The following is a 17,732-nucleotide window of genomic DNA, read 5'->3' as shown; positions in this document are numbered from 1 at the left end:
AGAAGGATTTTGTTCTATATTTATTTCGTATGAGAATTTACCTTTTAAAGGTTTATTTTAATAAAATCAACAATCATAGTAAGTAAGCACTTACTCTGTGTTTTAAATATATTAACTAATTTAATCCTTGTAACAAACCTATAAGGTTATTATAATCCTCTTTTTAAAGGTGAGGAAAATAAGGCAGATATATAATTTACCAAATAAATCACAGAATTGTGAGTGACTTGTAGGAGATTGGAATCCAGGTGTTTGACTCAGAGTACCTGCTGTTAACCACTGTCTTATACTGCTTTATATAATGGTTAACTGCATTGCTTGGTATATTCAGATAATGATTATTCAGTTAATGAAGGTTTTCTTTTCAGATTACCTTCAAGAAAGTATAACTCAACAACAAATTGTTGCTCCAGAACCAGTTTCCCTTAAGAAGAAGAAGAAATTAATTGAAAAAAAGGATCAAACTTATTCTTGTCCAAAAGTTAAGAAAACCAGGCACGTGTCATATGATAGAACAGGTATGTAGTATCACTGATCTAGCTTGTTTCAAAGACACTTTCAAATTATTCTTTGGTTTTATGTGCTTATGTTGGACACAGATTTTAGAAGAAACAGTCTTACTGAATTTTATGTGTTTGGTTACTTAAAGAATTGTTAAAATACTCTCTTATTCTTTTCGAATATCTAAAATATCATTGGATTAAAAACTGACAAAGATTCTTTGATGACTATGTCACTAATTGAAAACAGTAACTGATAGTTATGGAGCTATGAATAAGATAAAGTAGTAAGGTTTTGTTTTATACTTGTAGAAAAACTTGATAGTATCATTTCATTTCACAATTTTGTATCTTTGTCTGATATAGAGTTTAAATCCCCAAATAAATAACTCATTTAAACAAATTTTCCTCCACTACTATTTTCCAGTTTGTTGTTTCTCTAAATCTGAAATTCTTATTTGTATTAATTTTTCACTTTTCATAGGACAAAGGAAATTTTATTTTTGATTGAAATACTATGATTCAGAAGTGGATTTATCATAAAGCTATATAATCTTAAGCTTTAGGGCCCCTCACTTACACAGGCTTTTCTTTTTCTCAAAGAAGATCCCTCAACTTGTAAATGCCTCAGTTATCACATACTTGCATCGTTCTAATAGACTTTAAGGTGGCCTCTAAGGTCCCTGCCTCCTGGTGTTACTACCCTTGTATTATCTCCTCCCCTTCAGTGTGGGTGGAACCTATGACTGCATCTAACTAATAGAATATGGCAAAGATGATGTATTGTCACTCCTTCTTCCTGAAGAAGAAAGCTGCTGTGAGCCTTACAGCCACATGGAAATGAATTCTTTTAACAACCCTGAAAATCGGAAGCAGATCCTTTCCCAATAAACCTCCAGATGAGAATCCAGCCCCAGGCCACACCTTGATTGTAGCCTTTGAGACTTTAAGCAGGGGACCCAGTTAAGCCATACCCAGATCCTTGATCCACAGAGACTGTGATATAATAAATCTGTGTTGTTTTACACTCCTAAGTTTGTGATAATCTGTTACATAGCAACAGAAAACAAATACAGAAGTAAAATGTTAAACACTCCCTGCCACCTTTTCCTTTTCTTGTTCTCTTTTCTCAGAGGTTACAGTTAGGGTCAGGTAACTACTATCCTGAAATTGATGACCTTTTCCATTTATGGTTTTACACTTTTAGTATATTTAAATTTATCCATTGTGGTAGTTTAAAAAATTTTCCCACAAATTCTTTGACAATCCTTCCTTTTAGTGAGGGCTGGACTCAGTGACTCAATTCTACCAAATAGAAAATAGTAGAAGTGACAGTGTCCAGTTGCTCTTAAAAATGGATGTACTCGTTTATACTTCTGCCAACATTGCATAAAAGGAATATCCTGCCACCAGTTGATATTTTCCAGCTTTTAATTTTGCCAGTCTGATGGGTGAAATGTTTTTCATTGTTGTTTTAATTTGCAATACTTTGCTTACTAAGGAGGTTGGATGTGTTTCATATGTCTACTGGTCATTTTTCTTTTCCTGTAAATTGTTTTCTCATCATCTTATTGGATTATTTGCTTCTTATTGTTTGATAAGAATTCTTTAAATATTTGGTGTATTAATCTCTCATCTCTTATATGGGTTGTAAATATTTTATCCAAATTTGTCCATTATATTTAAAAAAAAATTTTTTTTTCCCTTTTAAATTTTTATTGGGATTGTTCAGATACCATACAATTATCCAGAGATCCAAATTGTACAATCACTTGCCCTTGGGTACCCTCATACAGCTGTGCATCAATCACCACACTTAATTTTTGTTCAGTTTTTAGAAACTTTTCATTACTCTAGACAAGACATAAAGTGAAAGATGAAAAAAGAAAAAAAAGAAAAGGAAACTCGAATCCTCCCCTATCCCTAACCAACCCCCCTCAATTGTTGACTTGTAGTGTTGGTATAGTACATTTGTTACCGTTTATGAAAAAATTTTGAAATACTACTAACTGTAGTATATAGTTTGCAATAGGTATATATTTCTTCCCTATATGCCCTTCTATTATTAACTTCTAATTGTATTGTGATACATTTGTTCTGGTTCATGGAAGTGATTCTAGTATTTGTACAGTTGATCATGGACATTGCCCACCATAGGATTCAGTTTTATACATTCCCATCTTTTGACCTCTAACTGGTGACATATATGACTCTGAGCTTCCCCTTTCCACCTCATTCACACACCATTCGGCACTGTTAGTTATTCTCACATCTTGCTACCGACAGGTCTGTTCATTTCCAAACATTTAAGTTCATCCTAGTTGAACATTCTGCTCATATTAAGCAACCGCTCCCCATTCTTAAGCCTCGTCCTATATCTTGGTACCTTATATTTCATGTCTATGAGTTTACATATTATAATTAGTTCCTATCAGTGAGACCCTGCAATAATTGTCCTTATGTGTCTGGCTTATTTCACCAGTATATTGCCCTCGAGGTTTTGTCATCAACCCATTTTTTTTTTAATATGGTTTTGTTCACTCACCATACATTCCATCTTAAGTAAATAATGAATGGTTCTCTGTATGGTCATATATTTGTGTGTTCACCACCTTCACCACTATCTATATAAAGGCATCTACGTTTCTTCCACAAGGCAGGAGGGAGAGTCAAAGAAGGTAGAGAGGCAAAAGAAAGAGGAAAAAAAATGACAGCTAGGAAGCAGCAAAAGGAAAAATAACCTTAAATCAAAGTAGAGTAAAGAATCAGACAATACCACCAATGTCAAGTGTCTAACATGCCTCCCCTATCCCCCCCTCTTATCTGCATTTACCTTGGTATATCACCTTTGTTACATTAAAGGAAGCATGATACAATGATTCTATCAGTTACAGTCTCTAGTTTATGTTGATTGCATCCCTCCCCCAATGCCTCCCCATTTTTAACACCTTGCAAGGTTGACATTTGCTTGTTCTCCCTTGTAAAAGAACATATTTGTACATTTTATCACAATTGTTGAACACTCTAGATTTCATCAAGTTACACAGTCCCAGTCTTTATCTTTCCTCCTTTCTTCTGGTGTCTCACATGCTCCCAACCTTCCTCTCTCAACCATATTCATAGTTATCTTTGTTCAGTATACTTACATTGCTGTGCTACCGTCTCCCAAAATTGTGTTCCAAACCACACACTCCTGTCTTCTATCACTCTGTAGTGCTCCTTTTAGTATTTCCTGTAGGGCGGGTATCTTGTTCACAAAGTCTCTCATTGTCTGTTTGTCAGAAAATATTTTGAGCTCTCCCTCATATTTGAAGGACAGCTTTGCTGGATATAGGATTCTTGGTTGGCGGTTTTTCTCTTTCAGTATCTTAAATATATCACACCACTTCCTTCTTGCCTCCATGGTTTCTGCTGAGAGATCCGCACATAGTCTTATTAAGCTTCCTTTGTATGTAATGGATTGCTTTTCTCTTGCTGCTTTCAGGATTCTCTCTTTGTCTTTGACATTTGATAATCTGATTATTAAGTGTCTTGGCGTAGGCCTATTCAGATCTCTTCTGTTTGAAGTATGCTGCGCTTCTTGGAGCTGTAATTTTATTTCTTTCATAAGAGATGGGAAATTTTCATTAATTATTTCCTCTATTATTGCTTCTGCCCCTTTTCCCTTCTCTTCTCCTTCTGGGACACCAATGATACTTACATTATTGTACTTTGTTTCATCTTTAAGTTCCTGGAGACGTTGCTCATATTTTTTCATTCTTTTTTCCATCTGCTCCTTTGCATGTAGGCTTTCAGGTGTTTTGTTCTCCAGTTCCTGAGTATTTTCTTCTGCCTCTTGAGATCTGCTGTTGTATGTTTCCATTGTGTCTTTCATCTCTTGTGTTGTGCCTTTCATTTCCATAGATTCTACTAGTTGTTTTTTGAACTTTTGATTTCTGCCTTATGTATGCCCAGTGTTTTCTTTACAGCCTCTATCTCTTTTGCAATATCTTCTCTAAACTTTTTGAATTGATTTATCGTTAGTTGTTTCGATTCCTGTATCTCAGTTGAAGTGTACGTTTGTTCCTTTGACTGGGCCATAACTTTGTTTTTTTTAGTGTAGGCTGTAACTTTCTGTTGTCTAGGCATGGTTTCCTTGGTTATCCAAATCAGGGTTTCCCAGACCAGAACAGGCTCAGGTCCCAGAGGGAAGAAATATTCAGTATCTGGTTTCCCTGAGGGTGTATCTTAGAAAATTGTTCCACCCTGTGATGCCTCAGGTCACTGTGCTTTTCTGCCCAGCAGGTGATGCCTGTTAGCCTATAATTCTTGACTGGTGTTAGGAGGTATGGCCGTGTTCCCCCAGGCTCTGGGGTCTGGTTCTGAATGGAAAGGGCCCCACTCCTTTCCTCCTAGAGAAGATAGACCCCCTAGGGCGAGGTCATTAGCATTTCAGTGGTCTCTCTCTCTGCTTGTGCTGTCTCCACCCTTCTCTGAGTCACAGCCCTGGAAACTGAAAATGACTGGGGCTTTCTCCACTGAGCCAAAAAAGAAACAGTCCCCTTCAGACCTAGTCCAAGGCAACCCTCCGGCTCTCCAAGTTCAGTCATCACCCAAAGCCTCTGTCTGTTTTTTGGGGATTCGTATCTGTAGTGAGCAGTTCACACTCGCTACTTAAAACCCCAGTTGGAGCTCAGCTGAACTATATTCGCTTGCTGGGAGAGAGCTTCTCTCTGGCACCACGAGGCTTTGCAGCTCGGGCTATGGGGGAGGGGTCTCGTGACTTGGATCCGCAGGTTTTACTTACAGATTTTATGCTGTGATCTTGGGCATCCCTCCCAATTCAGGTTGGTGTATGATGAGTGGACAGTCTTGTTTGTCCCCCCCCAGTTATTCTGGATTATTTGCTAGTTGTTTCTGATTGTTTTTAGTTGTTCCAGGGGGACTACTTAGCTTTCACTCCTCTCCATGCCACCATCTTGCCCAAGCCTTGTCCATTATATTTTAATTTTGTTGATGGTGGGTTTTTATTGTATATAAGGTGTTAAGTTTGATGAAGTCAAATTTATTATAGTTTTTCTTTTAACATGTTTTGATTCTTGTTTAGGAAGCCTTCCTTACCCCAGGTTTATAAATATATTCTCTCATATTTTCTTCTAATAGTTGTATAATTTTGTTTTTCCATATTTACTTCTCTAATGCATCTGTAATTTATGTTTGTGAATGGTATAAAGTATGTATATAACTGTATATTTGCATGTTTTTCTTAATGGCTAACCACTTTCTCTCTATGATTTATTGAATAGTTAATCTTTCATCTATTAATTTAAATTAATCCCTTTTTCACTTACTAAATTCTCTCTTTTATATATGGTTATATTTCCAGTATATATTCTGATCTACTGATTCATTTTTGTTTGCTATGTCAACACTGCACCATAATTTCTGTAGGTACATAATATGCTTTTAGATCTGGATATATGTATAACATTAGTTATCCTTTCTCTGTGCTAATTTTCAGTACTTCACCTCCTCTTTTTTATACCTTTCTTTTCAATTAAGTGTTTTAAATTTACTTTCAAGTTTAAGGAGTTGGCAAAGGCCTAAACTAGGGTGAGGCAAGTGAGGTGACTAGGGCACAAAATTTGTTTTTTTTTTTAAAACTACCATGCGTACTATCTGCCGTCATGCCACATGCTTTATCTCATTTAATTCTAACCACTCTCTAAGGTCTCTAACCTTAAAATGGAGATCCTCACTTTCAGAATCGTGGAAGTGCCTCACACTAATGTTGGTATTATTTTATACAATAGCTCAGCTCTCGTTTAATCCTCAGCAAAGAAGCTGTTTGAGTCAGAGTTGTTTGTGATCTCAAAAGGGTTGGAAATCTAGGACAACTTCTTTGTATTGATGGTTCTACCAGCATGTTATTCTGTATGCTTCTCCCAAGAAAAGAAGTTTGAGGGGTTGAGACAATAGGACAACCTGTAGAGCATGGTGGATAAAAGCCAAGAAAAGAGAATGTTTCATGAAAGAGAGAATCATTTGCTGTTAAGAGATCAAGAAAGATAAGGTCTGAAAGGTATCTATTGGATTAGTATCCTTAGGAAAAATATTTCCATCTCACGTAGTCATCCTTTTTTTTCTCATCCTATTGTCTCCACCCCAGTTTAGACCTTTATTAAGAAAAGCCTTATATAACTGGCTCCTCTTCCTATTCTCTTTTCTTGCTAGCTACTGTGTAATTGTGGAGTTAGGCCTTTTGTGATATCTTTCCTAAATAGATTATTGTTTCCTCTTTCCAGCTTCTACTAAAACTGAATTTTAAGCTGTATTTTCTCCTCTAATTATATGGTCTTTTTTAAACTTTAAATATGTTACCATTTAAATGTTTTCTCTGTGTAGAAATATTTGGAATATTGTACATTATTCTTGATTCCCATATTTATGCTTATATTGGATTTTTAAAAAATTTTCTAAACCAGAACCAAAGGATGATGATGCTGTAAGACATATTATTAGGCTAAGAGAAAAGTTCGGTTGGCAAACTCAGTTACCACAACATAATTGGGAATGCAGAAGTTTTGGAAATGCCATTCAGAAGACTAAAGGTATTATTCTATTTTATTCTGTTTTTTTACTATAAAAATCAATATTCACATTTTAATCTTTATTTCATTTATTTCATTTATGACAGACATTACATCAAAATCAGACATGTGAATATCAAATTAAAGTCGTTTCATGGTGAATGTCTGTAAAATGTATGTTGCATCATTTCATTTCACTTATTTAAAGAATGAGAGAACAGATAAGACAGAAATTGGAAGTATTTAGTATGTCAAAGTATGTGTGCCTGTTCTCTCTCATCCCTTCCTCTGACTGATTGTGTCCTGCCTATCATCTGACTGAAATTTCAGTCTATTCTTTTTTGTTCCTGTATGTCAGTATGTGGTGATTTAGAGAAATTCTAATGTAATTTTGTAACTTCCTATTCTTCTCACTCTTAACTCCCTGCTACCTGCTTTTATATTTTATGATCTCTATATTTCCTTATCTTTTCATTTTCTCCTTATCCATTAACCTCTTTCTTCAGAGAAAATTTGTTTTGTCCAAGGTCTTGTGACCAAAGGGTGGTGATAAAAACTAAGGTATACCTACTGAGGCCTATAAATTTCTTCCTAGCTCTAGAGTAGGGATTCTCTAAGGATGGTCCTCAGGTGAGCTGCATCAGCATCACCCTGGAATCTGTTAGAAATTTATATTCTCTTTCCCACCCAGATACACTGAATCAGAAACTCTTAGGATGGGGTTCAGCAACTGTATTTTAACAGGATTCCAGGTGATTTTGATGCATAAAGCTCATCCATTGAGAACCTCTCTTTTAGACCAGGGGCCTGCAAACTTTTTCTGTAAAGGGCCAGATAATAAATATTTTTTACTTTGCAGACCATATAATCTTTGTTGCAACCACACAACTCAATCATTGTAGCCTGAAAGCACCGATAGACGATACACAAACAAATGGGTGTGAAACTTTGTTCTGATAAAACTTTATTTTCAAAACAAGCACCTGGCCCATGGCCATAGTTTGCTGACCCTTCTCTAGACTGTTTTCCATTACAGTAAGTGGTCTTTTGATGATTATTCAGAGACATCATAATGTAAAGGAAAGAATGTATGTAATTAATTTTGAATCTATGTATACTCTCACTTTCTGACCTTGGGCAAGTTCTTAATCTCTCTGAGCTTTAGGTCTCTTTGACCTTAAAATGGAGATAATAGTATTTACCCTGGAGAGTGGTTAACATTAAATGAGATAAAGCATGTGGCATGATGGCAGATAGTAGGCATGGTAGTTTTAAAAAAAACCAACATCCCATAGCTGTATGTGAATTTAATATCCTTAGACTCTCAAAGTATGATTCATTCAGATGTAAAGAAGGGATTGAGAATATGGGGGAAAAATCACCACTTGGTTTTAATTGAAAAAAAATTGTTTAAGTAGAACATATTATTCCTTTATTTCTATAAGTGGATTGTCTGACTACAAGTATTATTCTTTTAGAGTAATTGTATTCACATTAAGTGTCTGGTAGACTCATTTTCTGAAACATAATTTAGAAGCACTTTTGTTCTAGTAGCCAAAAAACTGTCACAAAACCCATTCACTACAGAAATCATTCCTTGGAGCTTATTTATTTTATTTTATTTGTAATTTTTACACTTGCTGTTTATGGTTTCTCATACACATTAAATCAGAAACCAAAGTAAGGAAGTATAAAGAGCTGGGACAATTGAGAAGCAAATAGCATTCTTCAAGGAGAAGACAACCAACTCCAGCCACCACCAAAAAACAAAAATGAAAAAACTGTAAAACTATATCCAAACTTTAAAACTATAGTAATTGAACATTGCTTTATTATAATAGAGAATTTAAATGCATTTTTTAAAAAATTGAGGTGAAATTCACATATCATACATTTAACTATTTTAAAGTGCACAATTCAGTGGTATTTAGTGCATTCACAATGCTGCACAACGACCACTTCTCTCTAATTTCAAAACTTTTTCATCACCTCAAAAAAATACTCTTGTACCCACTAAACAATCACTCTCTGTTCTCTACCCCTTTCCCTTGGTAAATCACTAATCTGCTTTCTATATCTCTATGGATTTGTGTATTCTAGATATATCATATAAAAGGAATCAGACAATATGTGAACTTTTATATCTAGCCTCTTTTGCTTACATAATGTTTTTAATGTTCATCCAGTTCAGGCAATGTAGGATGTATCAGTACTTTATCCCTTTTTATGGGCTGAATCATATTCCATTGTATGCGTATACCATGATTTGTTTATCCATCCATATGTTCATGGACATTTGGGTTGTTGCCACCTTTTGACTATTATGAATGAGGCTGCTATAAACATTCGTGCATGAGTTTCTCTGTGGACATATGTTTTCATTTTTCTGGTTATACACCCATGATGGAATTACTGGTTTATATGGTAATTCTATGTTTAACCTTTTGAGGCACCACCAAACAGTTTTTTCACAACAGCTCCTCCATTTTACTATTCCACCAGCAATCATGTATTAAGCAATATTACGTTTCCTATTTTGTTCCACATCCTCACTGTTTCCATTTGCTAAACCTGCTGGAATGCAATTTATCAGGAATGATTGGCTTTTTCAAAGGGGATTTATTAGTTTGCAAATTTATAGTTTAAGGCCATTGAAAATGTCCAAATTAAGGCATCAAGAGGAGGAAACCTCTGAGGAAAGGCTACTGGCATCTGGGGTTCCTCTGCCACATGGGAAGACACATGGTGACATCTGCTGGCCCTTCTCTTCTGAGTTTTGTTTTCACTATGGCCCTCTCTCTCCAAAATGTCTCTAGGTGTTTCTATCTTAGCTTCTCTGAGCTGAGTTCCATCTGTCTTTTAACCTCTCATAGAGGACTCCAGAAAGGGGATTAAGACCAACCTTGAATGGGCTGGGTCACATCTCCATGGAAACAACTTAATCAAAGGTCCCACCCAACAATAGGTCTGCCCCACAAGGATGGATTAAGAGAACATGGCTTTTTATGGAGTACATAACAACTTCAAACCAGCACATTCACCAACACTTGTTGTTTTATGATTTGTTTGTTATAGCTTCCTAGTAGGTGTGAAGTGGTAGCTCACTGTGCTTTGACTTTCATTTCCTTAATGACCAATGATGTTGGACAGACTTTCATTTACTTGTTGCTAATTTGTTTATTTTCTTAACAGAAATGTATATTCAAGTCCTCTGACTATTTTTACATTGGATTGTTTGTCTTTTTATTGTTGAGTTGTAAGGATTCTTTGTATGTTCTGGACATGGTAAGTGCTTATCAGATATATAAATTCCAAATGTGTTCTCCTATTCTATATGTTGTCTTTTCACTTTCTTGATAATGCCTTTGATGCACAAAAGTTTTTAATTTTGATCATGTCCAATTTATCTATTTTTTCTTTTTTTTGGTCATGCTTTTTGTATCATATCTGTTCTAGTTTGCCAGTGCTGCCAGAATGCAAAACACCGGAAGTGGACTGGCTTTTATAAAAGGAATTTATTTGGTTACACAGTTACAGTCTTAAGGCCATGAAGTGTCCAAGGTAATGCATCAACAATTGGGTGCCTTCACTGGAGTATGGCCAATGGCGTCCAGAAAACGTCTGTTAGCTGGGAAGGCACGTGGCTGGTGTCTGCTCCAAAGTTCTGGTTTCAAAATGGCTTTCTCCCAGGACATTCCTCTCTAGGCTACAGTTCCTCAAAAATGTCACTCTTTGTTGCTCTTGGGGCATTTGTCCTCTCTTAGCTTCTCCGGAGCAAAAGTCTGCTTTCAAAGGCTGTCTCCAAAATGTCTCTGTAAGCTTCAGCTCCTCTCTCAGCTTCCCTGCATTCTTCAAAGTGTCCCTCTTGGCTGTAGCTTCTATTCAAAATGTCACTCTCAGTTGCTCTTCAGAATGTCACTCACAGCTGCACTGAGTTCCTTCTGTTTGTCAGCTCATTTATATGGCTCCAGTGATTTAATTTAGACCCACCCTGAATGGGTGGGTAACACCTCCACGGAAATTATCCAATCAAAGTCATCACCCACAGGTGGGTGGGGCACATCTCCATGGAAACACTCAAAGAATTACAGTCTAATCTACACTGATATGTCTGCCCACACAAGATTACATCAAAGAAAATGGTGTTTTGGGGGACATAATACATTCAAACAGGCACAATATCTAAGAACCCATTTCCAAATATAAGGTTTTGAAAATTTACTGCTTTGTTTTCTTCTAAGAGTTTTTTTTTTTTATTCAAATTTTATTGAGATACATTCACAAACCATACAGTAATCTATGGTGTACAATCAGCTGTTCACAGTACCATTATATAGTTGTGCCTTCATCACCACAATCAATTTATGGATATTTTCATTGCTACAAAAAAAGAATAAAAATTGAAGTAAAACAGAGCAAACAAAATATCCCATACCCCCTCATCCCTATCCATAATTCATTTACTTTTTGTCCTCATTTTTCTACTCATCTGTCCATACACTGGATAAAGGGAGTGGGAGCCACGAGATTTTCACAATCACATTGTCACACTATATATAAGCTATATAGTTGTACAGTTCTCTTCAAGAATCAAGGCTACTGGGTTGCAGTTCGTCAATTTCAGGTATTTCCTTCTAGCTATACCAAAACACTAAAATCTAAAAATGGATATCTATATAATGCATAAGAATAACCTCCAGGACAACCTCTCGACTACATTTGAAATCTCTCAATCACTGAAACTTTATTTTGTTTCATTTCTCTTCCCCCCTGTTGGTCCAAGAAGGCTTTCTCAATCCCACGATGCCAGGGCCAAGCTCATCCCCATGAGTCATGTCCCACATTGCCAGAGAGATTTACACCCCTGGGAGTCATGTCCCATGTAGCAGTGGGGGCAGTGAATTTACCTGCTGAGTGGGTTTAGAGAGAGAGAGGCCACATCTGCGCAACAAAAGAGGATCTCTGGGGGTGACTCTTAGGCACAATTTTAAGTAGGTTAGTCTTTCCTTTGCAGTAAGGTCTCAGCTTTCTAAATTGGTAGTCCCCAGTGCTTGTGAGAATGTAAGTAATTTCCCCAGGTGTGGAAGTTTAATATTTCCACATTTTCCCCCAGCCCCTCAAGGGGGCTTTGCAAATACATATTTATTCTCTGTCTAGTTTACTCTGGCATGTGTTGAGGCCTCACACTAACCTGTATAAATCGAGCAGATTTCACTCCCTAGTCAAAGTTCCATGTAAATATGTTGTTTGAATAAACTGTCTTTACTAGTTAAATTATGTAGTGTGTTACAAAATATATAGATTTTGCACCTAATAAACATCTCTTCCTTTGGTCTCACACAGAAGTTGAAGTTTTGAAAACACCATCCATATCGTCCTTTACCCTTTGGTTTAATTTACCTTAGTCCTAACTAAGTCCATTTCATTCATAGCTTTAATTGAAGTCTGATCTTTTTTTTCAGACACCTCAACATTTGCTCTGTGGGGTAATGCTAACATTCATAGCTGCTGGACTCTGGCTCTGAATCTCTGGTGTCACACAGATGCCCAAAGTTCCAAGGACTGACCAGATTATACACAAACAGCCCAGCATCTCAGAATTTAGAGATAACCATTGCAACTCAGAAATAGATGTAACTGCTGTAAGAGCTTACAATCTAGGAACTTTTACAATAAGGCTTCCTCTGATAACCTATGCTCTCAGATTCAATTAGAGTTTGCACATTAACGTTAGTTCATATTAGTGAGACATTATAACGTTTGTCCTTTCATTTCTGGTTTATTTCACTCAACATACTCTCTTCAATGTCCATTCACCTAAGTGCATACTCCACTCCATTCCTTCTTGTAGTGGTTCAATATTCTATTCTATGTATACACCACTGTTGCCATTCTGTTCATCAAATGATATACCCTTAGGCCACCTCCATCCATTGTGAATCATGAATACTGTCACCATAAAACCCACTGTGAAAATGTCCATTAGTATTCCTCTTTTCAGTTCTTCCAAGTATAATAATGGGGTTGTAGGACCATATAACAGCCCCATTCTTAGCTTCCTGTGAAACAACCACAGTGTCCTCCACATGGGCTGCAGCATTCTACTTCCCACCAATGGTGATTAGGTACATCCCTTTCTCCATATTTTCTCCAGCACTTACACCCCTCTTTATTTTTAAACAGTTTTATTCACACACCATACATTCCCTCCTGTGCTGGTTTGGATGTATTATGTCCCCCAGAATGCCGTGTTCTTTGATGCAATCTTGTGGGAGCAGACATATTTAGTCTTGATTAGTTTGGAACCTTTGGATTCAGTTGTTTCCATGGAGATGTGACCCACCCAAATGTAGGTGATAACTCTGATTGGGTTATTTCCATGGAGGTGTGGCCCCATCCATTCACCATGGGTCTTAATTAAATCACTGGAGCCCTGTAAGATCTTGGACAGAAGGAGCTCAGTGCTGCAGCCTTAAGAGACATTTTGGAGAACACCATTTTGAAACACAACCTAGGAGCAAGCAGACGCCAGCCAAGTGCCTTCCCAGCCAACAGAGGTTTTCTGGATGCCAATGGCCTTTCTCCAGTGAAGGTATACTCATGTTTATGCCTTGGTTTGGACACTTTTATGGCCTTTGGACTATAAATTTGTAAACAAATAAACCCCCTTTATAAAAGCTAATCCATTTCTGGTATTTTGCATAACAGTAGCATTAGCAAACGGGAACATCTCCTAAGTGAACAATCAGAGGTTCCTGTTCTAATCACATATTTATGCATTCACCACTATCTATGTGAGGACATTTCCATTTCTTCCACAAAGAAAGAGGGAAAGGAGAAAAAAGAAAAAAAGAGAAAAAGAAAAAAAAATGACAACTGATATTTCTTCTCTTTCTTCAACTTGGCATCTGCAGGGCTCTTCTCCAGTCTATATCCTCCTCCAGAGTTTCAAACAATTCAGAAATGTCCCTTTTTTCATTGAATTTCTGGAGAGGAGTTTTCAGTAGTGGTTTACATCACCACGTTGATAATGTCACCTCTTCTGAGAGTTTTATGGTTTTAGTCCTCATATTTAAATCAGTGAATCATTTTGAGTTAATTTTTGTAAAGTGTATGAGGTAGGGGCCCAACTTCAATCTTCTGCATGTGGCTATCCAGTAGTCCCAGCACTATTTGTAAAGAGACATTTCATTCCCATTGCATGGTCTTGGCACCCTTGTCAAAAATCAATTTACCATAGATATGTGGGTGTATTTTGGGGCTTTTAATTGCATTCTTTTGGTCTGTATGTGTGTCCTTAAGCCAGTAACACTGTCTTGATTACTTTACCTTTGTAATGAGTTTTCAAATTGGGAAGTGTGGGTCCTCCAACTTCTGTTTTTTTCTTCCTCAGTATTGTTTTGGCTATTATAGGCCCTTGTAACTGCTTATGAATTTTAGTATCAGCTTTTCCATTTCTGTAAAAATTGCTGTTGGGATATTGATAGGGATTGTACTGAATCTGTAGATTGCTTGGGTAGTTCCATTTCTGTAAAAATTGCTGTTGGGATATTGATAGGGATTGCACTGAATCTGTAGTTTGCTTGGGTAGTAGTGCCATACTAACAGTATTAAGTCTTCAATCCATAAACAAGGGGTATCTTTCCATTTAATTAGGTTTTCTTGAAATTCTTTCTGTAGAGTTTCATAGTTTTTAGTGTACAAGTCTTTTGCTTCTTTGGTTAAATTTATTCCTAAATATTTTATTCTTTTATTCTTTTGGATGTTATTGTAAACAGAATTGTTTTCTTGATTTCCTTTTTAGATTGTTCATCGCTGGTGTATAGAAACACAACTGATTTTTGTGTGTTGAACTTGTTTCCCACAACTTTGCTGAATTCATTTATTGGTCTAGTGTTTTTTTGAGATTTCTTTAGTATTTTCTTTATAGTGAATCATGTCACCTGCAAGTAGAGATAGTTTTACTTCTTCCTTTCAAATTTGGATGCCATTTCTTTTTCTTGCTTAATTGCTCTGGATTGGACTTCCAGTACAGTCTTCAAAAGTGTGTTGAAAGTGGGCATTCTTATCTTGATCATGATCTTAGGAAGAATGAGTTGTCCCTCACCATTGAGTATGATGTTAGCTATGGGTTTTTAGTAAATGCCTTTCATCATGTTAAGGAAGTTCCCTTCTGTCTTAGTGCCCTAGGGCTTCTGTAACAAAGTACCACAAACTGAGTGGCTTAATTCAACAGAAATTTATTGTCTCACAGTTCTGGAGACTCAAAGTCTGAAATCAAGATGTTGACAGGAACATCTCCCTCTAGAGGCTATAGGGAAGAATCTGTTCCTTGCCTTTCTCCTGGTTCCTGGTGGCACCAGAGGTTCCTTGGCTTGTAGATGCATTTGCCTCCATCTTCACACAACATTCTCTTCTCTCTGTGTCTTTCAATGTCCAATTTCCTCTCTTTGTAAGCATCAGTCATATTGAATTACAGCTGACCCTAAACCAATTTGGTCTCATCTTAACTAATAATATGTTCAATGTTCCTATATCTAAATAAGGTCACATTCACAAGACCAGAGGTTAGGACTTGAACATGTATTTTGGGGGAGACACAGTTCAAACCATAATGTCTTCTATTCCTGGTTTGATGATTCTTTTTGTCATGAAAGGGTTTGTTTCTCAATTCTGCCAATACTGCCTTCTTTTGTGTTTGAGTTTTCTAGTGTACCTATTTGATTCCTTCCATTTCTTATATTTTTTCGTAATTGTATTAGTGGTTACCTTTGAGATTACAGTGTGCATCCTAAATTTATAACAATGTAGCTTGATGCCAACCTACCTTCAATAGAATACATTAACTCTGCTTCCATTCAGCTTCATTCCCTCTTTATTGTTATTGTCACAAATGCATTTTTATATATTGTGTGCCCATTAACACAGATTTTTAATTATTATTTTATGCAATTTTAAATTGACTTTTAAATCTTATAGGAAACAAAAAGAGGAGTTACAAAACACAAGTAAAATAAATGTTTTTACAAATGTATTTCCCTGTACTAGAGATCTTTACTTCTTTTCATGGCTTCGAATTACTGTCTAATGTCTTTTGTTTCTGTCTGAAGGACCACCTTTAGCATTTCTTATAGATCAGGTCCAGTAGTGATAAAGTCTGTTAGTTTTTGTTTATTTGGAATGTGTGGTTACTCTGGAAATCATGTTCTCCATTTTCCCCAGGTATTGCTGGTGTTGGTTGTTGAGTTCTGCAGTGATTTACTTGTTTAGTGACTGTTCTAGTTTGCTAATGCTGCTGGAATGCAAAACACCGGAAATGGAATGGCTTTTATAAAGGGGTTTATTTTGTTACACAGTTACAGTCTTTTTTTGTTTGTGTGTTTGTTTGTTTTAATTTTATTTTTAAATAAATTCAAACTTACTGGAACAGTTGCAAAAACAATACAAACCCCATTCTCAGAACTCCAGCATACAGTGACCCCCTCCTCCGATACCCCGATCCACCAACTTGAACATCCTGTCACACCACCATTTCTTTCTTTCCCTCCCTCCCTCCCTCCTTCCCTATCATCCATCATCTATTGCTCTCTCTTCTGAACATATGAGAGCAAGCTGCACACATCCTTGAACAAACAATATAATTCACATATACATTTCCCATGAACAAGAACATTCTTTTCTGCAGTCCCATTAAGCACAGCTAAGAAGTTCAAGAAATTCAACATTGATTTTTTTTTTTTCTTATATCCCAACTGTGTCCCTTTGAGCCTCCTCTCCTCCATCCTCAGATCCCATCCAGGATCATCTTTGGCATTTAATTGTCATTATCTATTTAGACTTTTTTTTTTTTTTTTTCAATTGTGGAAACATATATACAGCCTAAATCTTCCCATTCCAACCCCTCCCTAGCATTTCATTAGTGGGATTAATCACATTTAGAATGTTGCAATGCTGTCACCTTCCCACCATCCATTACTAGAAATTTCCCTTCACCTCAAACAGAAACCCTACACTCATTTCTTAACTCCCCGTTGCCCTTTCCCCCACTTCTCATAACCCATACTCTACTTTTCATCTCTATGGTTATATTCTCTGATACTTTCTTTGTGTTTACTGTGGTTCTTAAATTTAACCTCTTAAATCTGTAACAATCTTGTTTTTCTTTGATTCCAACTTAACTTCAATAGAATGCATAAACTATGTTCCTATACTCCTCCATTCCCCCACCTTTATGTAGTTCTTGTTAAAAATTACATATTTTACATGGAGTCCAAAACCACTGATTTATCATTACCATTTATGTATTTTAAATCCTGTAGGAAGTAAATAGTGGAGTTACAAATCAAAAATACGGTAGTATTTGTACTTATATTTACCATGTGATCTTTACTGGAAATCTTTATTTCTTCATGTAGTTTTAGTCAGTTGTTTAGTGTCTCTTCCTTTCAGCCTGCTCAGTTCCATTTAGCATTTCTTATAGGACTGATCTACTGGTGATGAAGTCCCTCAGATTTTGATTATCCGGGAATGTTTTCATCTCCCCCTCATTTTTACCCTCCAGGTGTTTGTGAATTTTCTAAGTCTCTGATGGTTATTGACTTCTATTTGTATTCCATTGTGGTCAGAGAATGTGCTTTGAATAAATTCATTTTTTTTAAAAAAA

At 36.3% G+C, this 17,732-nt stretch overlaps 1 protein-coding gene across 1 annotated transcript in view; it reads left to right on the top strand.

Moving 5' to 3' along the window:
• Positions 1-334: 334 nt before the first annotated feature.
• Positions 335-17,732, top strand: part of DNAH14 (dynein axonemal heavy chain 14) — a 426,387-nt gene continuing 408,989 nt past the window's right edge. The window contains exons 1-3 of the mRNA XM_037805786.1: positions 335-518; positions 6,965-7,090; positions 12,292-12,296. Of these exons, the coding sequence (XP_037661714.1) occupies positions 335-518; positions 6,965-7,090; positions 12,292-12,296 (315 nt within the window). The remainder of the gene's footprint in view (positions 519-6,964; positions 7,091-12,291; positions 12,297-17,732) is intronic.

Source organism: Choloepus didactylus, chromosome 2 (assembly GCF_015220235.1).
Source record: "Choloepus didactylus isolate mChoDid1 chromosome 2, mChoDid1.pri, whole genome shotgun sequence".
Lineage (NCBI taxonomy): Eukaryota > Metazoa > Chordata > Mammalia > Pilosa > Megalonychidae > Choloepus > Choloepus didactylus.
Note: the sequence above shows the minus strand (reverse complement) of the source record. Positions and strands in the feature narration are given on the sequence as shown.